The sequence below is a fragment of the Sapajus apella genome, unplaced genomic scaffold (genome assembly GCF_009761245.1).
Source record: "Sapajus apella isolate SASKATOON/1434 unplaced genomic scaffold, GSC_monkey_1.0 scaffold83, whole genome shotgun sequence".
NCBI lineage: Eukaryota > Metazoa > Chordata > Mammalia > Primates > Cebidae > Sapajus > Sapajus apella.
Window position 1 is genome coordinate 7,407,692 of NW_022437023.1, and position 24,383 is coordinate 7,432,074.

Here is a 24,383-nt window from a genome sequence, read left to right on the forward strand (position 1 = left end):
GGGATTTCAGGTGATCCGATCTGCTTTTCTAAAAGACTATGCAAGGTACTCTGCTAAAGAAGGGTTCTGGGTTGACCATGTGGGGGCTCTGGCCTCCCAATTCTATAGGTTAGAGACAATGGCGCCTTAGAATAAAGTATTAGCAGTAAGAATGGAGAGAAATGGACATATTCAAGAGCCATTTAGGAGAAAAGATAATAGGACTTAGAATCAAAGAGTGAGTAGGAATCAAAGAACACCCTGGTTTCTGACACGAAGTGTTAGATGGATGTTGGGGCCCTAAACATGAAGATATAATGGAGGAGATTCAAGCTTATGGGGCTGGGATGGTGAATTCAATTCACACATTCGTTCTGTGCATCAGTTTCCTTATCTGTAAAGTGAGTCGTTATAAGCTATAAATAAATGAACATTACATGCTTAGAACAGTGCCTGGCACATAGTAACACCATGTAAGTACATCAGAGCAGAGACATACAGGAGACAATTGGGCTCCGGGGTCTGGAGCTCAAGAAACCGTTGGCCTAGGGATGCAGGTTTGAGAGAGTTTGAGATAATAACTGAGTCTTGGGGAACAGGTGAGGGAGGATGGTGCCCTGAGGAACGTCAACATTTAAAGGTAGGATAGAGGAGAAGTCATCAAGGAAGCCCATGCAGGAACATTGGGTGAGACAGGAGAGACTGGTCAGGAGGGTTGTTACTGAAGAAACAAAAGAAGTGAGATTTGATAAGGAGTGAGAGTCAGCGGTCAGTCATATGCAGCCTGGGCTGAGCCAAACTACCATTGATTTAGAGATATAGAGACCACTGGGGAAAAGACACCTGTCTTGATGACCCAAACACAAGCTCACATGGAACTGCGCTGCAGTTCAGGAAGGGAGAGGTTATTCTTACCTGGGAAGGTCTACTGAAGGCTTGTGGGAGGAGGCCAACACTGTGCCGTAGTAATTAGACTAGGTCCTTAGCGTGAGTGGGTTTGGAGGCCTGTCCAGGTGTAGGACTCACTGTGTAAGCAAAGGCACAGAGGTTGAAGAGGTGCAGAGTTTGTGCTGGGAAACGTAAGGTGCACATAACTCTCCTTTTTCTTTTATGTCTGATTTTGATCCTGGAAAAGAAACCTCAAACTGGGTTCTGGGAATTTTGACAAAGAACTTCCTGGGATATACAGAGAACAGTTCTAGGGAAGGACTTGTGTTTGGGATGAAATCTGCAAGAGTCTTTAGTTCCAGAGGCAGGTGAACTGATGGGTCTTATTTCGAATAATCCTCGTCTGTGCTGTCCAAATGGCAGTCCCTGGCCACATGGGGCTACTGGCTCATCTAAGTTGAGATGAACTGTAACTGTAAAATGCACACCAGATTTTGAAGACTTAATTTGAAAAAAGGAATGTGAAATATCTCATTATTAATTTTCTACATGACAATGTGTTTAAATGATTATATTTGAGATTTACTGGTTTAAATAAAATATACTATTAAAATTGACTTCACCCATTTCTTTTACATTTTTTAACATGACTAGAAAAATTTAAAAATACATGTGGCCCATGTTATCTTTTTTTTTTTTTTTTTTTTTTTTTGAGACGGAGTTTCACTCATGTTACCCAGGCTGGAGTGCAATGGCGCGATCTCGGCTCACCGCAACCTCCGCCTCCTGGGTTCAGGCAATTCTCCTGCCTCAGCCTCCTGAGTAGCTGGGACTACAGGCACGCGCCACCATGCCCAGCTAATGTTTTGTATTTTTAGTAGAGACGGGGTTTCACCATGTTGACCAGGATGGTCTCGATCTCTTGACCTTGTGATCCACCCGCCTTGGCCTCCCAAAGTGCTAGGATTACAGGCTTGAGCCACCGCGCCCGGCCTATGTTTCTATTAGGCAGTTCTGATCTAGGTGAGAGAAGAAAGTCAATATTGCCCCTTGAATAAAAGTATAGGGAAAAGATTACAGATATCAAAATTTAAGACCAGTATACTTCCTTAGATATTGTTTTTACTGTTTATTATATTTGAAAATATAAAGGTTAGTAATGTGTTTTGTTGTGCTTAATTTATGCTTAATGCAAGTTTTGCTTTTGATTTTTAAAAAAAAGCACAGTGTGTTCTCCATGGCCCATTAACTGATCCTTTGATGGGCCCTGTCATTGCTCGTGAATGATAGAAGAAGCAGCTTCAAAAAGAGAGCTTTTCAGGGGCTACCTAGCATAGCAAAACCTTTAAATTCACCCCAGAATACCTATAGAGTTACCCCAAATATGATTTCATAAACTTCCAGTTTGCACCTTGGAAAGTTTGGACTGGCCTGATGGAGCCCTGTGCGTTCTCCTGGTGGTCCTGCAGTGGGAGGGGCTGCCTCCAGCAGGCACTACCTCCCTTGGAAGCAGAGCGATGCTGCCCTGGGCATGGCTCACCCATCCTGCTCTGATCAGCCCCTTGTCCTCACCAGCTCTCTCCAGCCTGTGCTAGGGCCCATGCTGAGGTCGGGGGAGCCAGAGAATTTCTAGGGGAAAGATTCGAAGGACAGGTAGACCTAAAGCTTGGGGCAAGAATCTGTGAGAGGCAGAACTGGATTGGCAGACAACTTCCTTCTTTGTTAGGCTTTGTATTATGGTGTTCACAAGCTTAAGAATGACAGAGGATGTAAGACAAGAAACCGGGCTGAGAGGATCAGGAGCTAGCAAAGCAGTGCAGGAGATGGGCAGGGAACAGGGTGACTTGGAGCAGGAGGGTGGATTTGCAGAGACAAGGTTGAGGGTGGGCAGGAAGGAAGTGCAATAGAAGACATATAATGTTGATTGAGGCGAGGGGATGGGGCTGTATTTCTCATAGGAAAAGAAATGCCTTATATCTTTGATGCTCTTTGTGGAGAAGATAGTAGGCTGAGGGATTGATTTAGGGGAATTGTAATTTCCTGAAGGGCTGACTGTTCTACTGTCAACCATCCCAAGTGTCAAGACATTTTTTCTTACTGTCTTTGCAGGATGAATTGGACCTCACTGACAAAAACCGGGAGGCTATGTTTGCACTGCCCCCTGAGAAGAAATGGCAGATCTACTGCAGCAAGAAGAAGGTGCCCTCTCTGACCTCTCCCACGGCATCTGAGGGTCCATGGCATGGGTCCATGGCTCTTGCTGCCAGGCCTGCTCATGCATTCACCTAATGTTTATTCCTGCCAGCACTGTTCTAGGTGTTAGAGGAACAGCAGTGAATAAAATAGAAAGAGGAAATTCTGCTCTCTTGGAGCTTACACTCAGAGAAATCAGATTCTCTTTTTCAAAAACCCCTGAAGCAGAACCTGCCGAATTCCAGGACAGGCTGTCTGGGAGAGAGACAAAGCAGCAGAGCCTGGACTGTCTTGTGGAGGGTGGGCAGGCCCGACCATACCTCGAGCAGCTTTGCTACAAGAACTCAGTTTGTGGGGCAGGACTGTCCTCTTTTGATCTTTAGCCTCCACTCTGTCCCAGGTTAGGGCTCACACATCAGTCCTTGTTCTCCTCACCACATCCTCCCTCTTCTTGCTCATTAAAAGATGTAGTGAGCCTCCCGCAATGGCCCTCCCTAGAAAGGGGTATGCTGGGCTCCAGTTGGGCTTAATTGGACTTGATCGTCTCCCTTCTGCCTTCCCAGTGGCTATGTGTTCTTTTCTCTGCCATCTCCATCTCTGTGTTTCTTCGGCTTGCCTCTGTCTCTGTATCTCTCTTGCCCCCTTTCTGTGTTAGGCTTTCTGTTTCTTTTACTCCTGAATTTTCTTTTCATGGCCCACTTTCCTCCCCTCCCCTCCACCCTCCCGTTTCTTACACTTGGGTCCCAGCTTGTTCTTCTACCCTGTTACATTGCTTTGGGGTTTGGGGACCAGAGCCTGGCTATTCCCACGCCTGAGGCTCAAGCTCCCTCCCTCCTGGGAGGAGACAGGAAGGTCTGGGCGGAGTCTGAGCCATGTCTCCTCTGTGCTCTTGTGCCCAGCTCATCTCTTACTCTTTCTGCTCAAGACATTTATCCCAGCCCCACGGCTCCACACTGAGCCAGACCTTATAACATTGGAGGATTCAAATATATACCATTTCAGAGTTGCAGGAACCTGGAAAACTATGCAGTGTCAAAGCAGTCTCCTTCTTTATTCTACAGATGAGGCCAAGAAGGCCCAGAGAGGCAAGACTCGCCTATAGCCCTCCCACTCAGTTATGGCAAGTGGCTGCCCATTGCCAGAACCCGAGACTGCTAGGGAGAATAGTGCTGGGGGCTGAGGACCTGTGACAAAAGGCGTGGGCTGCACACATTATAAGCCATTGTCTAGTATACCCGATGCACGCTTATTAAGCACCTGCAGAATATAACACCCTGCGTTTATGCATCTCATTGTGAGAAAAGCAGGTCTTTAAAAAGCTCAAATCATGGAAAGAAGGAAGGAAAGAAATTTCAGGAGTAATTAATCATATCTCATGATTCTCCATTTTCCAAATTGATTTACTATGGAGTTCCCTTAAGTTGGTCTCTTCTACAGCTAAAGAAAAAAAAAGTTTATTAAAATACAAGGGCATCTCTCACTGCCTTCCAAGCCAAATTGGTAATGTCTCCACACACGCTTCTTCTGCCTTCCCGTGTGGCATTTCCTCTATAGCCTCTACGCCCCATCCCTTACAGCCTTCTGTGTTGGGTGCATCACATCCAGCACAGTTAGATGCCAGAGAAAGGTTGGTAAATGCTCTATGGTAGAGCGGCCCCAAGGTTTTTACCATTCTTTCTCTGGCGCTGGACTGTTACATGGAAGGCAGAAACCATGACTCTTTACTCAGTACTTTCAGAGCTCAGTACAGCTATTGGCATCTAGTAGGTGCCCATTCAGTGCATGTGGCACGGGTGAAAGACGAGGCAGCAAGTGCAGGAAAGAATGTGTTGCTGACGCAGCTGTTTTTGGTGCTGATTCCCCTCCCCAAGGCAGAAGACAGAATGTTTGGCCATCAGTCATGGAGAATTTAACACATGTAACCATGTGAAGTCATAAAAACCCTTTTCTACTGGTCCAAAATTTGTATTTTGTGAAACAGAATAGAAAAGATCGAGCGGACGGAGCTGAGAGCCGCAGGGCCAGCTGAGGGCTGGCAGAGAGGTGGTTTGTCAGGGAGGGTCGGGAGGAGGTTGAGTTTTCATGCCGATTTAGAAGCAGGGGAGTGGAGAAAGCAGATGGGGAGGGGCCTCCAAAGTGACCTGGGGCCCGGTAACAGGAACGAGCAGGACGAGTGTGAGGCCCAGAAGCAGATCCATTTGGCTGGAGAAGGCTGGATTTAATATTTCTTTAACTCCCATCATTCTTGCCCACACTTGGGGAAGAGTTGAGCCTCTCTCTTGAGGGCTGAGCACTGGGCCAGAGGTCCTCACATCTGAGCTCTGCCTGTCAGCTGCACATCCCCCTCATTCAGGAGTTTGCCAGGAATTAAATCACAGGCCTAAGGAGGTCTCCTGAGTCTTTCCAAAACCCAAGGCCTTGGAAATTTCTCTAATTTTTCTAAAGTTATTATTTAGTGAATGCCTACTATGTGCCAAGTGTTTTCTATTAGAGTTCTAGAACTACCTGAAAGACAAGTTTTTAAATTTCCAAACTGTCACAGATCAATGCTTTTGTAAAATATGAGAATGAGATTATCAGAAAACAAAGTAAAAAGAGGTATAAAAATAAACACAAATTTGAATTAGATTCAACAGCCAGAAAATTATATTTTATTAAATATGAGCTGAGCAAATAGAACAAGAGAAAAGAATGTTTAAAAAATGGTGCATGTTGCTCACTGAAAGCACACACACCTGCCTAGTTTCTGCCCACGTCATTGGCCGGTCGTGAGAGTCTGTGTTCATCATCCGTATTTCATCAACGGAGAAACGGAAGCCTGGGAGGGTTTGTAATTTCCTCCAAGCTACCCCACGTGGGAAATGAATCCCTCTGCTGACATTGAATGAAGCTCAGGCTCTCAGGCCACTGGCCTGTCTTGCCTGTTGGTCCATGCTGTCCTTTTTCTTGTTTCAGGAGCAGGACGACCCCAACAAGCTGGCGACCAGCTGGCCTGACTATTACATCGACCGCATCAACTCCATGGCTGCAGTGAGTGGCTGCCCCTTTCCTGCCCTGCCCCCACCTGGAAAGGCTATGGCAGAGAGTGATCCCCCGAGCACTCCCCACAACACACACCAAACTGCCTTTCCCTGTTCCTCAGCACCGCACTGCCCACTCACTGGAGTTCAGCAGCTTTCCAGTTATTCATGAAATTTTGTCGTAATCCACCCCCACTCTGTGCAATCTCAAAGTCCCCTCAACCATTTAAACATTGTAAAATCCATTTGGGTGTCACACAAACTTTGGAAATAAACTGGGCCAGTAATTCTTGCCATTTCACAGATGAAGAAAGTGAAGTTCCAGCCCAGAACCCAGGTCTTCTCAGGGGCCGACACCCTGTCTCAGTAAACCATGACCTGAGGCCCTACCCTTTCTGAGGGAGTATGGCCTCTGTGTCACACCCGGGCTGGAGCGCAGGGGGTTGGGAGACAGGCAGCCCAGCATGACCTCTGCCCATGACCTCTGCCCGCTTCTACTTGCTGGCCCTCAGATGCAGAGCCTGTACGCATTTGATGAGGAGGAGACTGAGATGAGGAACCAAGTTGTAGAAGACCTGAAGACGGCTCTCCGGACGCAGCCTATGAGGTGACTCAGTTTCCCCCTCTTGCTTTCTGCCAAGTCCCTTCACAGTTGGTTTCCTTGCCTTCCCAAAGCCTTGTGCAGTGCTCCGCTCCCATGCTGGTCCTCCTGGCCAACTCTGCTTCACCTCACTTGACTCCCCAGCCCCTGCTCCTCTCCCGGGAGGCTGCAAGGGCTTGGGAGAAGGGGACAGAAACCTGGGAAAGTGGGATAAACCTCAGGACCTGAGGAGCTCTCTAAAGAGGAATCAAGGGCAAGTGCTTTTTAAAATTTATTGATTTATTTTTGGTGAGGGGATAGAATAGGAGGGTGATCAAATGGACAAGATACATAAGAAAGGGTCTGAGGATAAGGGGCAGGGTGACTGTCCCATCCAGGAAAGGAAGGATGCATGGGTAGAGAAGTACTCCAACCACTAGGGGGTGGTGGTGTCTCTGGATGGGATTTGCCATCTAGAATGGGAGCAAGGCAGGCATGGAAAAGCAGGTGGAAGTCCTGGAGCCGTAGGAGGACTCCTTTCCATTCCCAGGTCACAACGTGTGGGTCCCAAAGTGAGTCTCCTTGCATCTGGGTCTGCCCTATGGTGTGCTGGAACTGGCTTGTAACAGCTGGCAAGAGCTGACTGTCAAATTTTCAACAATTTTGTAAGCTGGTTGTTAAACATAGCTATGATTAAAATTTCAGTTATATAAATTTAAGATGCAATAAGTTATATCAAAACAAAGGTAATACTTGAAACTGTTCAATCCCAAACTACCTAATTATTTTTCTACATTTTACTATAATGTATACTTTTGAGTTTATATGCATTGTATGTGCATGGTGGAAACACTATGAAATATGCATCTCTTCCCAACTCTGTGTTCAATGACGTCACATCTGTAGCTTGAAATTGGCTATGCTAGGAGTATTCACACCATGGAAATGAGCAAACAATCAAGAGCTCCCTGCCCCACAAAGAGCTAGCCATCCATTGGGTGGGGGTATATATGTTGTCTGAGCTGAGCTCTCTCCCCAGGAGACTAGAAACAGCCTCAAGAAGAATGGGAGCATCCTAATTGTCTCTTGACATTCTGGTAGGGGTGAGGTTCTGCAATGGGGACGGGATAGAGGAAAGGATGAGGTGGTCAGGAAATAAATGAGTTGAGGGGAAGCTTCCAGGTTTGTTTCCTACCCCAATATTCTGATAACAAAAGTTACACATTGTCATTGTGGAAATTTTATGGAATGCAGAAAAGCATACAACAGAAAAAAGTAAAAAATACCTATGTTAACTTAGTTTGAGAGCACATTCTTTTATTTTCTAGGTGTATTTGTACAATAACACAAACACAAATACACTTGGGATAAGAAGTAATGTTATTTATAGTAATTTTCTTAGATCATTATTTTACTAAATCAAGGGTGCATGTGTGTTAACGTGCCATGGACATCTGGCACCCAGGTGAAACCTATGGAGTGCTTCTCAGAAATAATATTTTGAATAATAGAAAGACAGGATGAAAAAAATCAATTAAAATACAGTTACAAATAATAAAAGTGAGATAGCAGTCAATTGTGCTTCTTTACATCTTAAAAAGCAAGAGCTAGCTGCGAGTCTGATAACCATCATAATTTTCAAGTACAGATGAGTGTAAATGGTATTTTGAGATACCTGCAACAGCTGTAATTTGGTATGAAAATAGCTGTGATTTCTTTGGGTGACAAAGTCACAGATTGTGCTAATACTACTGTCATTTATTGCCTACATTCATCATTGAGAAAAATGCTAAATTTTAATTAGGAGTTACCAAAAATAAAAATGTAATTTTCTTTTCCCACCCAAGTCCTTGGATCTGTGAATGCTATCCACAGATTCTTCAGCAGAACACAGACTCCAAATTAAGAATCCCTGAACTAAATGGGTTTTAATATATATATATATACACACACACACACATATATATATATATATATATATATTTTTTTTTTTGCTAGCATTCAAGATAGATAACTCTGCTATTTTCTTTAGGATCCCTTGAAATGTAGCTTCCCTAGGCTTGACCCCTTGACTTGAGGGCTCTTCCTTCCTGTCTGGGAGACCTCTCTCCAACCTCACTGGAGAGTAGTGTTCAGGTTTAACAGTTCTGATAATTATCATGATCATCCCCTTCACATTCATACCATTTTAGCTATGCAACTGACAATGATATGCAAATGCACAGTATTTAAAATGCAAATAAGATGCAAGTCTTTTGTGAAGATGATAGGATTTCCGTGCTTTAGATAAACTACAAATCAACCAAGTGGCTACCGTAGGTGGAACAGGTGCATGGTAGTACACAGGTAAGGGGGTAACTATTTGCAAAGTGTGCGCAGAATCCTATGCAAATACAATCTATTTTATTTGTTAATGGCTCTGATTTGTAGGTTTGTGACCCGCTTCATTGAGCTGGAGGGCTTGACCTGTCTGCTAAATTTCCTCCGGAGCATGGACCACGCCACCTGTGAGAGTCGAATCCACACCTCCCTCATCGGCTGCATCAAAGCATTGATGAACAACTCCCAGGGGCGGGCGCATGTGTTGGCGCAGCCGGAGGCCATCAGTACCATAGCCCAGAGTCTTCGCACAGAGAACAGCAAGACCAAGGTGGCTGTGCTGGAGATCCTGGGTGCTGTGTGCCTTGTGCCTGGCGGCCACAAGAAGGTGCTACAGGCCATGCTGCATTACCAGGTGTATGCAGCGGAGCGAACCCGCTTCCAGGTGAGGGGCCTGGCTGGAAGCGTGATTCCAGCTGGGTGGGGCAGGGGTGTCACATGTGAGTGAGAGCCTGAAGATTCTTTTAGTGGAAACTAGGGGAAAAGGAAGGTAATGTGGGCTGCATGCCTGCTCCTGGAAGGTAACAGGCTAAGAGTACTGGGACCTGGAAGGCTTGCATCAAAACACATCCAGAGCCTTAAGAGTTATGAGTTTGGCTGGGAAATGGAATTGTCCTCCTTATTGGTCAGTGGGTTCCTGGATGCTGGAATATTGGCCTGCATTATTTTTGTGGCTCTACATCTCTGACCTCAACACCTGGCTCAAGATAGGGGCTCAGTCAAGAATGGTTGAATTGAGTGCAATTGCTGAGATCGAGATTTTAGGTGCTATGCTTGGGCCAGTCCTTAATGTGGGACACTGGGACCATCCCTGGGAGCTTCAGCCATGCTATTCTCTTTTCTTTCCCTGATCTGCCCAGAAAAGTATAAATGAGACGAGCAGTAAATATGAAGTGTCTTAGCACAGTGCCTGGCACAGAGTAAGTCCATATGGACATGAACTGATGTTACAAAGTATATGGTTTATTGCCAAAAACTGGGTCCTGACTCTTTGCAGAAGATGGAAAACGGATACAAGAGGTGTCCATGCCATAAGGGAGATAGGCAGGGAATACATAGGAGCTGTAAACAGCTGGAGCACGATTATAAAGCAGCACTGGAGCACTGTTCAACCACGTAGGCCAAGCAAAGGCTGAGTGGAGAGGAAGCGAAGCAGCACTGACAGGTGTGGAGAGGCAAGGGACTTTTCCAGGCAGAGGTGAGGTTTGGGGCAGCCCAGAATACATTGGACAGACATGATTGGGTGGAGAGAGCAGATGGGGCATTCTAGGTAGCAGAGGCGGCAGGAGTTATGGTGCAAAGGCTGCATTTGTAGGGGACTTAGCCTTCTCCTCCTGCTCTGTCCTGCATTTCCACCCAGACCTTGCTGAATGAGCTAGACCGAAGTTTGGGCCGGTACCGGGATGAAGTGAATCTGAAAACAGCCATCATGTCCTTCATCAATGCTGTCCTCAATGCTGGAGCTGGAGAGGTAAGGTGCCTTCTCCTTGTCCTTGCTGTTCCCTGATTTTCTGGACCTGGGGTAGAGTGTGTGAGTGTGTTGCTTCCCCAATAATTGTTTTTGACGTTAATCTGGGAGGGCTTCTGGGGAGTTGCTTCATAGGTAGCATTATGCATTGTGGACAGACCCAGAGCTTGATGATGGCTCAGGGTGGTGGGGAATCATGGATGGGACGAGGGCGAGTTTGGGCTCTTGTTTGTAGAGATCTGTTTCTGGGTTGTTTTCTGGTTAGCTGGTTATGCCCTTCTAGTGCCTTCTGTTAGGTGTGCCTTCTGGTTTCCCTTCCTTTAGGGTCAGAATGTGATTCTCGAAGTATAAACCTAGTAACAGGTGGGGCTTGGTGGCTCATGCCTGTAATCCCAGCACTTTGAGAGTCTGAGGCGGGTGGATCACCTGAGGTTGGGAGTTTGAGATCAGCCTGGTCAACAGCGTAAAACCCTGTCTCTACTAAAAAAGTACAAAAATTAGCTGAGCATGATGGCAGGCATCTGTAATCCCAGCTACTTGAGAGGCTGAGGCAGGAGAATCACTTGAACCTGGGAGATGGAGGTTGCAGTGAGCTGAGATCATGCCATTGCATTCTAGCCTGGGTGACAAGAGGGAAAGTCTGCCTCAAAAGAGGGAAAAAAAAAAAAGCAACACTAGAAGAACTTGCAGATCAGGTGAACATTCCAAATTCTAAGGCAATCAGATACCCTGGTCAAGGTTAACCTGAAGGACAGAAGGGGCAAAGGGAGCAGTTTAATGATCTTTACTTTCCCCTCTTTTCTGCCAGCATACTTTTTTTTTTTTTTTTTTTTTTTTTTTTAACAATTAGTCCTTATGTCCTGAATTAGGGAAGGCCGGTTGGGGGAACAGTCTCCCCCTCAGATGCTAATATCACCTTTGTTGGTACCAGCTCCTCATGGCTGGCGTATGCTCTGATTAGCTGGTAACCACACATCATCAGGTGACTATGACAAGTGTCATCCCTGTAGAATATAGTCATGTTATGCCCATTTCACAAATGGGGAAACTAAAGCTTCCCCAAGGTCACAAAACTGGATCCAAGATCTGTCTGATTCCAAAGCTCGTGCTCCATGTCACTCTACGACACTGCTCTTCGATGCTGAAGGCGAAAACTGGCAAGGGGCTTGAAGGAAGTGGGGCAGGAGGCCTAAAATAAGCTGGGCAGTGGGCTTGCTTTAGACTAAGAAATAATAAGGCCTCCGTTCTTTCTTGGAACTCTGGGACTTGAAGCAGCTCCAGGTGAGTTTGCTGTGGGAGATGTGGTGGGTCTGTGGCTGGGGTGGTGATAAGGGCTCCACTGGGGATGTTGTGGAAATTGAGATCTGCCAATGAGTCTGGCCCTCCCTTGGTGACCCCCAGGATAATCTGGAGTTCCGCCTACATCTACGGTATGAATTCCTGATGCTGGGGATACAGCCTGTGATTGACAAGCTCCGGCAACATGAAAATGCCATCCTGGACAAGTAAGTTCCAAGCACCCATCTGGGAGGGACAGTGCCTCAGCTGGGGATAGTTGGGACCTCTGTGAAGGCTGCCCTTCCCTCTGGACACCAGCTGTCATACCCAGCAGAGATTCAGAATCAGCTCTGTGGGGGGCAGGTGTGCCCTTGCCTGTCCTCTTTGCTGACCTGCTTGTCTCATCTCTGATGTTATAGACAGGTGAACCCAGTAGTCCTCCGCCATCACAGGACTGCCCCCTGGGGACCATGTGGAAATATCTGAGGGTGTTGTTTTGGTTTTCAAACTGGTTGGTGGCAGGCAATACTGGTATTGGCTTTTGGCGGCCAGGAATGCTAACTGTCCAGCAGTACCTTCCTGCTCAACAAAGAAATGTTCCACTCAAAATGCTTGCTATAAAGCCCTGGTTGATCCAAGGGCACAGTTATGTTCCCATGTGATACCAGTGAGGCCCCTCCAGTTCTGTTCCATTAGTTTAGGCTATTTTATTACACTAGGTTTAAAGGGAGAGAGGATGGATCCTTTTGGGTTGGAATGAGTGGATCCTTTTGAGGTGGAATGAGTGGATGTGTGCATGGGGATAGAAAATGAGGAGAGATTAGTGTTGAGGGCTGACTTGGAGACCCTGTGAAAATACTGGGGAAAATAGATGCAGGGCTGTTGTCCTCGACTGAGAGTGATTTTATCCCCCCCGGAGACATTGGGTATTGCCTGGAGACATTACATTCTTGGTTGTCACACTAGGGGGTGCTGCTGGCATCTAGTGGGTAGATGCTGAGATGCTGCTAACCATCCTCACATATCAGCCTCCAACAACCGAGGATAATCAAGCCCAAAATGTCAATAGTGCCAATATAGAAGCCCAATCTAAGCTGAAGTGACCCTGGATTGGCCTCCCTGAAGGAAGGTCATGGGATCTTATAAAGGGCAGACAATGCATGTCCTACAAACAGCCGCTTCTTTCCCATTTTGCCTTCATCTTGTTTGAATGAAGCTTTCAGATTTAGCCAGTGGGGGGCTTGAAGGGGCTGTAACCCTCAACCAAGGGTGTGTCCTGGCTGTAACGTCTACTCTCTCTGTCTCCCCATTCTGTCTAGACATTTAGACTTCTTCGAGATGGTCCGAAATGAGGATGACCTGGAGCTAGCCAGGAGGTTTGACATGGTGAGGAGCTGGCAGGGTGGAGCAATTGCTATAGGGTAGCAGGGTTCCTGCTTGTGGATTTCCCAGGATCACAAAACTAGATCCAAGATCTGATTCCAAAGCTTGTGCTCCATGTCACTCTACGACATTGCTCTTCGATGCTGAAGGCAAAAACTGGCAAGGGGCTTGAAGGAAGTGGGGCAGGAGGCCTAAAATAAGCTGGGCAGTGGGCTTGCTTTAGTCTAAGAAATAATAAGGTCTCTGTTCTTTCTTGGAACTCAGGGACTTGAAGCAGCTCCAGGTGAGTTTGCTGTGGGAAATGTGATTGAGGGGCTGTAAAAAAAAAAAGGCCCCACAGCCACTTTTCTAGACCCTGTGCTGTGGCAGAGCTGGTGTGGGCTGGTTCCCTGGTGGGTACCCTCATGGCCAGGTCCTGTGGTAGTCACAGTTCTCTGTAGAAACACAACCAATAGGATACACATATAGAGATAGAGAGATGAGAGGGCATTTATTAGGGGGATTGGCTTACACGATTAGGAAGGCTGAGAAGTCCCACGATAGGCCAGAGTTATTGCATGGAGAAACAGGGAGGCCAGTAGCATAGCTCAGTCCAAGGTCAAGGGCCTGAGAACCTCAGGGGCCACTGGAGCACATTCTGGAGTCCAAAGGCTGGAGAGCCTGCAGCTCTGATGTCCAAGGGCAGGAAGAGAAGGGTGTCCTGGCTCCCGAAGAGGGGGAGAAAATTCACCTTTCCTCAGCCTTGTTGTTCTCTCCAGGCCCTAGGCTGATTGGATGGTGAGGAGCCCACAGGGTAGAGGGATGGCAGTATGGTAGTGGGTTCCAGGTGGCCCCACAGCCGTTTCTCCAGGCCCCGCACTGTGGTGGAGCTGGGGTGGGATCTTCCTTACTCAGTCCCCTGATTCAAATGCCAGTCTTTTTGGGAAACACCCTCAGACACACCCAGAAACAATGCTTTACCAGCTACCTGGGTATCCCTTAATTCAGTAAAGTTGATACCTCAAATGCACCATCACATTCTACTTTCAGAGCCTTGGTAGTATGCTGGCTGTGGAAGTCTTCCCTAGGAAGGCATCTGCCTTGGAGAAGACTGAAACCCTCAAGGAAAGGGAGCAAGTTATTGCATGTGATTAGTCTCAAATACCTTTCCTGGGCTGACTTTCCCCTGCCTTCCAGCAACTTCCTGAGTCCCTTCTCCCCATTGCTAACCAGATCATGCTTAGCAAACTAAATTGTATTTTCATTTTAGCCTCGGCAACCCTGAAAGCACACAGCTCTGCTTTATTGTATTATAAAATCCCTATCCAAATAGAAAGCTACTTTTGGGTGGTGCTTCACAGTCACTGAGTGCATCCCATTATATTTTCACAAAAGCCCTGGATTTATAGATACAGGAACAGAGGTTAGAAGGGATAAGCAGTTTGCCTGTCATCACACAACTAAAGCGTAGATCTGGGGTTTGGAACTGTGCCATGTGCTACCTGCTACTTTGAATCTTCTGTGCCCCTGCCCCTTCCCTGAGTTTGGATCAGTAGTTCTCAAGCAGGGGCGATTTGGCTCTCCTCTCCCCCGGGGACATTTGCAATGTCTGGAGACATTTTTACTTGTGTGAGAAGGTGCCACTGGCATCTACTAGGGAGAGGCTGGGGTGCTGATACACAACCTACAAGGCACAGGGCAGCCCTACAACAAATAATTATCTGACTCAAGATGCCAATAGTGTCGGGACTGAAACTCTAGTTTATATAATGGATTATCTCCTTCTTCCTTTTCTTTGTCTTTCTCTTTTTAAGCCTGGACCAGAGGCAGGGGAAGAAAACCTCTCCTGTGAGACAGGGCGTAGTGGATAGAAGTAGGGTCTTCTCTCCCCTGCTGCCTTCCTCTGCTGCCTACCTCCCCCAGTTCACTGCGCCCTCTTCTCTCCCAGGTCCACGTCGACACCAAGAGTGCTTCCCAGATGTTTGAGCTGATCCACAAGAAGCTGAAGTACACGGAGGCCTACCCCTGCCTGCTCTCTGTGCTGCATCACTGCCTGCAGATGCCCTGTGAGTACCCTGCGCTTGCTGCTTCCCTCGGCTAGCCTAAGCCTTGAATTGGGGCAGGTTGAGACAGGACTTTGGGAACTCCCTGGACTGGGGAGTCTGACCATGTCTTCCTGCACACTTGCTTTTGGAAGGCCAGGCCCCATGACTGAGGCCCCTGCATTTCCTTCCCTCCTTGGGGTCAGGTCTTCCACTGTCATCTGGGGAAGGAGCTGCGGACTTGGCCCTGAGCAACTCCAACATCCTAGTCCAAAGACAGTAGATGGATCATTGCAAAATTAAATAGTTCTGGTTTTCTGCTCATGATGTGGGAGTGATCAGTCATGCTGGGGAGTTCCAGAAAGTTTTGTGCTTGGGGGAGTAGCATAGATGTGGAATGAACATGGTTGTTTTTTTTCTTAAGGTTTTATCAACTCCTTCATCTAGTGCTTGTTGGCTTCCACCCTTACACTCTTGCCCCTGCTTCTGGCTACACATACCAAATGTCAGCATCTACGGGAGCAGATGGCTAAGTTCTTAAGATCCAGGTGTGCACAGTGATTGGATAAATTATACATAATTGCTAATAGCCACTCCAGAATGCACTTCTAAATGGGCTTTAACTGTACCACTTGGAACTTAGGCTCTTCACAAGAGACCGTTTTGAAAAACCATGTGGCCTTCCATAGTGGTTGATGTTGGTGGCAGTGTCAGCAATCACAGTTACAGTGATGACAACTGTGACTGATAGTGTGTCAACTCCGGGCAGGCACAATGTGAGGTCCTTTCTCTGTACATTAGAATAACCTAAGGAATAAACATTATTATGTCCGGTTGAATAGTGAATGAACCTGAGGCTTAGCGAGATCTTTACCTACAGAAAGAATTTTGGTTTTGGGGGCGGTGGTCGAGGGTTGAGATAAAACACATTCTGCCTCTGTGAACTAATGACCTGGCTTTACATTATTTTGCTGGGTGAAAGGTAGATGGAAAATGATACCACGTTGCAATGCATGTATCAGTAGACTGGTGGAAAGGACAGATGCAGTGACCTGAATTAAGAAGCTATCACTTCTCCAAAGCTCATCCCAGAACGCGTTCATTGAAGGCACAGAAATCCCTGGGAAACCTAACTTCTTGTGCTCCAAGGGATTTCTGTGTTGGCTGTTCCATGGGCAGTGTGAATGGGTTCCTCTACTCTGCCCTAAAATGGGGCTTTGCAGACTTGATCTTCTACCTTGTAGGCATTGTGGTTTGACTTTGATGTCAGGATTGCACTTGTTGGCTTTTTATGGTAGTCAGTAGAGATAAAGTGCTAGGGATCAAGGACCAAGAAAAGAGAGTGTGTGCTTATCACATAAAAAGGAAGTCCATGTCCAGGAAGATGACTTTAATTAGAGGCGATAAGAGTGAGGCCCTGTGAGATCACACACAACACACTATGCCTTTACCTTCATAGTTCCAGGTCACTTCCACAAGAAATCTTCTTGAATCCCATTAAGCACTTCTCTAGCCCATTTTGACTCTCAGTGCACACCTGTAATCGGTTTCCATTCATCTTTCTGTGTAGAGTAATAGTGTGGATAATCCTAAAATGTTTTTTTTTTTTTTTTTTTTTTTTTTTTTTTTTTTTTAAAAAAAAAAGCCTCCCTGGAGACTTCATTATTCAGCATGTAGTATTTTGGAGCAGGTGGTTTTTATAGATAATGTAAAAAGCAATCTCCATTTCTAGGGCATAGTGTGCCCAGGGTCCAAACAAGGAAGAAAGGCAACCAGAAAGCATTTCAGAGAGTAGAGAAATATATTGGGGAGGTGGCTGACACGTTCATAGATGTCTAGTTGCCAATAATCAAGAGATGACTGAATTAGTGAGTTGCTATTATCAGCAATGGCATTGCCTCTTTCTCCAGACTGGGAGCTTACCATGGGTGGAGAAGGGCATGCCCCACCAGCCAGAGCCCAGGCAGTGACTCTGGGGCAGGGGCAGGGGACTCCAGGGCTCAGGAAAGATATGATGCCTGTCATCCCTCAGACAAGCGGAACGGTGGCTACTTCCAGCAGTGGCAGCTCCTGGACCGCATCCTCCAGCAGATTGTCCTCCAGGATGAGCGGGGTGTGGACCCTGACCTGGCTCCCTTGGAGAACTTCAATGTCAAGAACATCGTCAACATGTGAGCAGTGGCTAGCCTTTGCCCTGTCTTCCTTCACCTTCCTCATCTCTCTCCTGCTCTGGGCTCACCAGTGAAATCTCAGCTCCCTTTCGCAAGCCAGACATCCCCAAATGGGTCTTGGGCAGCACTGTCCAATAGAACTATAGTAACCTAATGAAAAAGTGGCATATTGCTACTGTTCAGTGTGGCAGCCACATTATTGAGTACTTGACACATGGCTAGTATGACAAAGGAACTGAATCTTAAATGTTTTGCTTAAAATTTGAATAGCCACATGACACATGGCTAGTGATTACTCTCTTGGACAGCCAGCACAGGTGTATTGGGCATGTTCTGGACTTTCAGTGGTCTACTGCATGGGTTGGCTAGATGGCGAATTTAAACACGTTAACATAGAACAAGGGTCAGCAAACTATGGTGCGTGGGCTGACTCCAGTCCTCTAACTAATTTGTGTATGGCCCATGAACTAGTAATAATTTTTACATTTTGTTTATTATTTTATTTTTTGAGATGGAGTCTCACTCTGTCGCATAGGCTGGAGTGCAGTGGTGCAATCTCAGCTCACTGCAACCTCTGTTGCCCAGGTTCAAACAATTCTCCTGCCTCAGCCTCCTGTGTAGCTGGGATTACAGATGCCTACCACCGCACCTGGCTAATTTTTGTCGTTTTAGTAGAGATGGGGTTTCACCATCTTGGCCAGGCTTGTCTTGAACTCCTGACCTTGTGATCCACCCCACCTTGGCCTCCCAAAGTGCTGGGATTACAGGCATGAGCCACCGTGCCTGGCCAATTTTTACATTTAAACAACAAACACAAGTATATGTGACAGAGATTGTGCATGGCATGTAAAACCTAAAATATTTACTTTGGACTTTTATAGGAAGCTTGCTGACTACTGACATAGAGCATGGCCATTTGATCACGAGGTTGCTGGATGAGGTTGTCAGAGCCTAAGGCCTTCTGGTTTACCATATTTTATTGACCTTGGATTGAGAAACAAGGAGAAACAAATTTAAATTTACATCAATTAATAATAAGGGCGTACATTAACATTCTAATTTTTAATTTTAAGCTTTTACTTAACTTTCAGTATGAGTTTGAGCCATTTTTCCTTAAGGAGATAAATTGGCTCTCAATGATTCATTATGTTGCATTCCAAAGCCAAGTAGAAAATTATTTTCCAGCTGTTCTTGCTACTGTTTTCATTTGCACAGTCAGATATTGATGTAGTTGAAATCCTCAGTGGTACGCTGGACAAGTGCAACTGGGAAAGTGATCAAAAGGTAACGTTAGTGTTATTTTCTACTAATTTGTTATACCATTTCGTAGGCAATCCTCTCCACTGCCGGAGGATAAAAACTCCTCAGGTCCAATGAAGTTTTTACTCCTTCCTGGGTAACAGAAGTCCTAGGATCACTTTAAAGTGCAACATAGACTGAAATATGACATTCTAGACATGATTTAGCCTTAAATCTTTCTCCTCCACCAGCTGGGGCCAGGCAACTGGAATGGGAAGGGCACATGTGTGTGTGTATGTGTGTGTGTGTGTGTGCACGCGCATGAGCATGGGTGTGTGTATGTGTGTGTACATGTGTATATATGTGTATGTGCGATATCTGCCACCTTTGCTCTGTTCTGTTTACCCTGTAGCCTCTTCTATCTCCCACGTCGCCTTTCCACTAACCAGTCTGACCCTCTGAAGAGGCAGCCTGGTGACAGGAAAGAAAAAGGGAAAAGGTCTTACTTGATAAGATAATTTAATAAACAGGCTCCCTGCTCTCTGGCTTTGGCATATGGGTAAAGACGTCAGTGTGTTTCTGGAATCTTGAGAAGTTCCTCGCTGGATGCCTTTCACTACAAAACCCAGCTCACTGGCCATGCAGGACTTTTGTTCCAGCTGGCTGGCTGCTTCCAGCCTTTCCATCACTCCCTGGTTCCCTGGCAATCCAGTGCCTGTAGACTTATGGTATAGATGTTCCCATCTGTTGCTCAGGTGGACCCCTTGCACAGGACTTGTAATACCTGCACCCCAGTTCCTCACGAGACATACATGTGACCCATGGGCAAACCTCATGGAATCTCCTGTGCCAACAAACTCTAGGAGTGCCTGCAGGGCCCCTCACAGCAGTGTTCTCCTCCTTTTGCTCCCAGGACTTTGCTTGGCTCCAAGTAGGGCCCCAGTCTACTCTGCCTCCCTCCCAACTTCGGAGAACATGGGTCAAACTCTTGGAGATGGCCCCAAAAAACCAGTTCCCTGGTGAAGGAGATAGCATCTTGGGGATAATAGCAGTGGCCCTCTTCAAATAAATGTCTTCACCAAATACTCTCCCTCTCCATACTCTGTTCTCTGTGTCCTTGATGTGGTTGAAGAGGTCAAAAGTTGTGGGTCTAACTCTTCCACATTTTCAGATTTATAAAGGAATTGATTCTTGGGAACTCACTTTGGAATTTCACCTCTGTTATGCCTTGGTATCAAGGTAAAAGCTAAATTTTAACACTGTTTCAAAAGCTTGGCATGTTTCACCTGAACATACTCAGTCTGTATTGCTGGTGTGGGTGATGTCTGTTGCTCTTACATGTTGGTCTTTGGAAGCTGGGACCATGGAAAGGCCAATATTTTGATCTTTTTTAGATGTAAGATCTATTTTCACAAGGAGGTGCAAGTCGTGATACAACTCTAGGGAGCCTGAGGTTCAGTCCAAGTTCTACCATTAATTAGCTCTTGCCCTGTCTCCGTTCTCTGAGCCTCAGTAGCTCCAGCTGTATGACAAAGGGGCTGGGTTATAAGGTATCTATAAGTCATTTCATCTCTCACGGTCTGCACAGACGCATAATGTGGATGTGGCAGGGGACCTGGAGAGACATCTGGGAAGTCTAAATCCTAGCCCCCTTGATGTGGCTGAACAGACTAGAGACCAGGGTCCCTGCCTGGAGGGTAGAGAGATGATGTCTTCTGGGAAGCTGTGAGTCAGTGGTCAACAATCACATCGCCTCCTCCGTCTTCCCTCTATGCCCTGCCAGGCTCATCAATGAGAACGAAGTGAAACAGTGGCGAGACCAGGCAGAGAAATTCCGGAAAGGTGAGGGGCTCGGCCTAAGCCTGCTGTCCACTCCACATGCTTCTCCCCTGTCCAGCCCCTAATTCCATGTCCTTCTAAGGAGAGGACCGCATTACTCACATGCTCTCCTTCTGTTTCCTCTCACGTCCCCCACCCCGCCCATTTCCAGAACATATGGAGCTTGTGAGCCGTCTGGAGAGGAAGGAGCGGGAATGCGAGACCAAGACATTGGAGAAGGAAGAGATGATGCGGACGCTGAACAAAATGAAGGACAAGCTGGCCCGGGAGTCCCAGGAGCTGCGCCAGGCTCGGGGACAAGTGGCAGAGCTGGTAGCCCAGCTCAGCGAACTCTCAGTACGCAAGCATCTCCCCCTTCACATAGTTGAGCCAGGACCCTGGGCTTCAGGACAGGGTGGGCAGAGCAGGTGTGGGGAGAGGCCAGGATAGAAGAGACCCCTGAGGCTGTATAGATGGCACCTGTTAGTGAGAAAATTAATGTCCCTTCCTCTGGGTGACACAGTCCCAGGAAGCACATCTTGGACAGCAGAGTGCAGTTGGAATTGGATCCCCCTCCCTCCCTCAGCTGGAGGCCTTGTACAGTCAGTAACCTACACAACTGCATAGATCAATCCTGCTGTTGCATTGCAATGGCTGTGACTGACTGTCCAATGCCTGTGTGTGACTTGTGTGTGTCTGTCTGTGGTGGTGGTGGTGGTGTTGGGGGGGGGTGTGTGTGTGTGAGAGATGTTTGGATGCAGAGAGAGAAAATGGGGCCAAATGTGTGTAGAAGGTAAGGGTAGAATTTAGGGTTTAGTATAGAAGGGTACTAGGAGTAAGGAAAGGAATCATGGTGGGGGACCTGAATGGCATCAGAGCTGATGGCTTTGTCCTTGCAATTTTTCTGTTTCCTCACAGACAGGCCCTGTATCTTCCCCACCACCCCCTGGGGGCCCACTCACCTTGTCTTCCTCAGTGACAACCAATGACCTGCCTCCACCCCCTCCTCCTCTGCCCTTTGCCTGTTGTCCCCCTCCCCCGCCACCACCCCTTCCCCCTGGAGGACCCCCAATTCCTCCAGGTGCCCCACCTTGCCTCGGCATGGGCCTGCCCCTCCCTCAGGACCCCTACCCCAGCAGTGATGTCCCACTCAGGAAAAAACGTGTCCCCCAGCCTTCCCACCCGCTGAAGTCCTTCAACTGGGTGAAACTGAATGAGGTGAGCATCCGGGAAGGGGTCTGCAGGCCCATTCTTCCACAGCAGGGTGGTCGGCCTCAGGGACCGCCTGCCCCTTGTTTGCAGATCTCTATTCCAGGTCCTTTCTTTGGTGGGGGGGCAAGGGCAGTCATGTGGATGCACATGGTGGGTTTGATGTGCCAGGCAGCTCCCTGTCCACGGGGAGAACACCTGCCCTGGGAGAGACGCTTGGCATGGGGCAGTGCTCACGCTGACAGCGTCGTCTACAAATGGAATTTGTGTTTGCCCAGGGTTGATGGAGTCACAGGCGAGGCCAACACTGAGTAGAATTCAAGGAGGGGGTCTCATTGAAGCAAAGAATGGAAACATAAACAAAGAGCTTGGGCCAGCATCTAGGTTTTGGTAAAGATCAGGGCAGTGTATACAAAGGACTACCCAGTTGGATGGCAAGACACAGCCATATTGGCATCTTCCTGGGGGAAGCTGCATACGCTGGCCTCATGTCTGGACCAGCAGTGAGAGGCCCTCATGAGTATATCCACTAATAATCACCAATCCCAGAACCACAGGTGGGGGTTAATTTCTCTGTTGGACTCTCATGAGCATAGTTAGAGATACCCTTGGTTGCATTAGACCTCTGGCAATTGAAGGCTGGTTCCAGCCTGGACCAAGGTTCTGGCAAGTCTTATTAGGAGGACTAGGAGCTTCCTCCTTGAGGTAAACACCTGCATGGTCACTGGTTTCAGTTAGGCTGGCTCACTGGGGTTTGGAGCTCGGATGGATTCCACACTGACCTTTATCCTCTGGGTGGTTGGACTAGCTCTTGGGGAACTCATAACTGTACCATTGTGTTTGAGTTTCAGTGAGCTCAAATGCAGAGTTAAGAGATGCAAGATTGCTAAGTAGGTGGCCAGCTATCTGCTGGGGGCCTTCTCCTGATCGTAGACCAGCTAGCCTGTCAATCTGAGGTCTGTTTTTGTAAAGCTTTGTTTTGGGGGCTATGATAGATAGTAATAAAATGACATTGTCCTCTCAGAGCTTAGGATCTGCCAAATTAGGAAGCGTGTTTAAAGAAACACCTGGAGAGCCTGGGGATGAGTTAAGGGTGAAGCTCTAACCAAACCAGGTGTGGCTTTAGCGGTACGACCGGTCAGTCATTCGACTTGTCTGTAACTCAGTTGGCTCATGTGTGAATTGATCTCAAAGATCCCGTCTGCTTCTGGCTTTATAATCTGGGTGGAAAGATGAAGCATGGACAGAGCCCATGTGTAGTTTCCTGGGCCTCTGATTACATCTCCACCACCTGTTAGCAGCATTCAAAGCAAAGTTGTTGAGGCTGGTGACAGCTACACCAAGCAGTTGTTCTGTCCTGTGGGTGTTCCGTGGCCATGAGGTCAGAAGGACAAACCGCACACGAGCAGGCCAGCCGCTCTGCAGAACCAAAGGCCACAGGCTGTGCAGAAAGGTTCAGTGTTCACGATCAGAGAATAACATTTTTTATTGTGGTAAAAAAAGACATAACATTTTGTCTCCTATTGTCATAATTTATAATGTAAGGTTTTAAAGTTGTAGTAAAAAGTTATGCACCTCTATGATGAAGGAAGACAGCCAAGGCAAGTAATATTTTTGCAACACTTTCATCGTATGAAGCTGTGTGCTCAGAAGTTTCTCTGGGTCCAGTAATAGTAAAGTTTCTACAGATGCCCCAGGGCCTCAGAGCAGGCCAGAGTTTCATTTCTAGACTGGAGAGTGTGAGTTTGTTGGAATAGACAGTGGGGGACGTTTGGAGAAGCAGGGCAAGGTGAAAGGCTTTTGAATAACATTCGAGAATTTATCATCCCAATCCCAAGCTTTTAATTGTGTGACAGGGGCAGGTCATAGAATCACCTGGGCTTCAGGTTCCAGATCTGTAAATGGGGCAATAATAATGTCCATCTCAAGAGATTACAGCCAGGCATGGTTGCTCACGCCTGCAATCCCAGCACTTGGGGAGGCCGAGGTGGGTGGATCACGAGGTCAGGAGCTCAGGACTAGCATGGCCAACATGATGAAACCGAGTCTTTACTAAAAATACAAAAATGAGCCAGGCATGGCGGCGTGCACCTGTAATCCCAGCTACTCTGGAGGCTGAGGCAGGAGAATTTCTTAAACCCAGGGGGTGGACGTTGTAGTGAGTCGAGATCGCCCTGCTGTACTCCAGCCTGGGTGACAGAGCAAGACTGCATCTCAAAAAAAAAAAAAGGAGACTGAGGATTAATTGGCTTCCTACATACACAGTACTTGGAACAGTGACTGACATATAGAAAGTCTTCATATGATAAATTTATTATTGTTAGTGACTCTGCCAGGTATGTTTGAAGTATGTTATCTCACTTAATTCTCACATCAACTCAGTGAGGTAAAAAGCGTCATGGATGCTCAGTTTCCTTTTATGTGACATGGAAGAAAAATCACATCCCTCCATCTTCCCACAGTCTCACCAAATGGCAGGGCTGGGAGCGTCCGCCAGCTAGGCCTGGTTGACCCCAAAGGCAGCGTACCACGGGAGAAACATAATGAAACATGCTTCTGAGAAAGTTTTCCCTGGCATGTGAAGGATATCTCCAGTGGGCAGAAGTCCCAGGAGTCTAGACTAGAGATGATGGGCTCTTGGCCAGAGTGGTGGGAAAATTAAATTTGTGAATGATTATGCAAGGTGGGCACATCAGGGTGACACGGTGAATGTCAGCATGTAGGGAATATTAGGAACAGACTTACCTCTCTCTGGCT

General features: G+C 47.1%; 1 protein-coding gene across 7 annotated transcripts in view; it reads left to right on the plus strand.

Annotated features, from left to right (window-relative positions):
* Positions 1–24,383, plus strand: part of DAAM2 (dishevelled associated activator of morphogenesis 2) — a 117,462-nt gene that overhangs the window by 70,584 nt on the left and 22,495 nt on the right. For all 7 annotated transcript variants that reach the window (XM_032253631.1, XM_032253632.1, XM_032253634.1 and 4 more), the window contains exons 3-14: positions 2,977–3,066; positions 6,016–6,090; positions 6,593–6,687; positions 9,091–9,424; positions 10,400–10,510; positions 11,909–12,012; positions 13,105–13,171; positions 15,096–15,213; positions 17,222–17,360; positions 20,383–20,441; positions 20,590–20,774; positions 21,336–21,635. In XM_032253631.1, the coding sequence (XP_032109522.1) occupies positions 2,977–3,066; positions 6,016–6,090; positions 6,593–6,687; positions 9,091–9,424; positions 10,400–10,510; positions 11,909–12,012; positions 13,105–13,171; positions 15,096–15,213; positions 17,222–17,360; positions 20,383–20,441; positions 20,590–20,774; positions 21,336–21,635 (1,677 nt within the window). The remainder of the gene's footprint in view (positions 1–2,976; positions 3,067–6,015; positions 6,091–6,592; positions 6,688–9,090; positions 9,425–10,399; positions 10,511–11,908; positions 12,013–13,104; positions 13,172–15,095; positions 15,214–17,221; positions 17,361–20,382; positions 20,442–20,589; positions 20,775–21,335; positions 21,636–24,383) is intronic.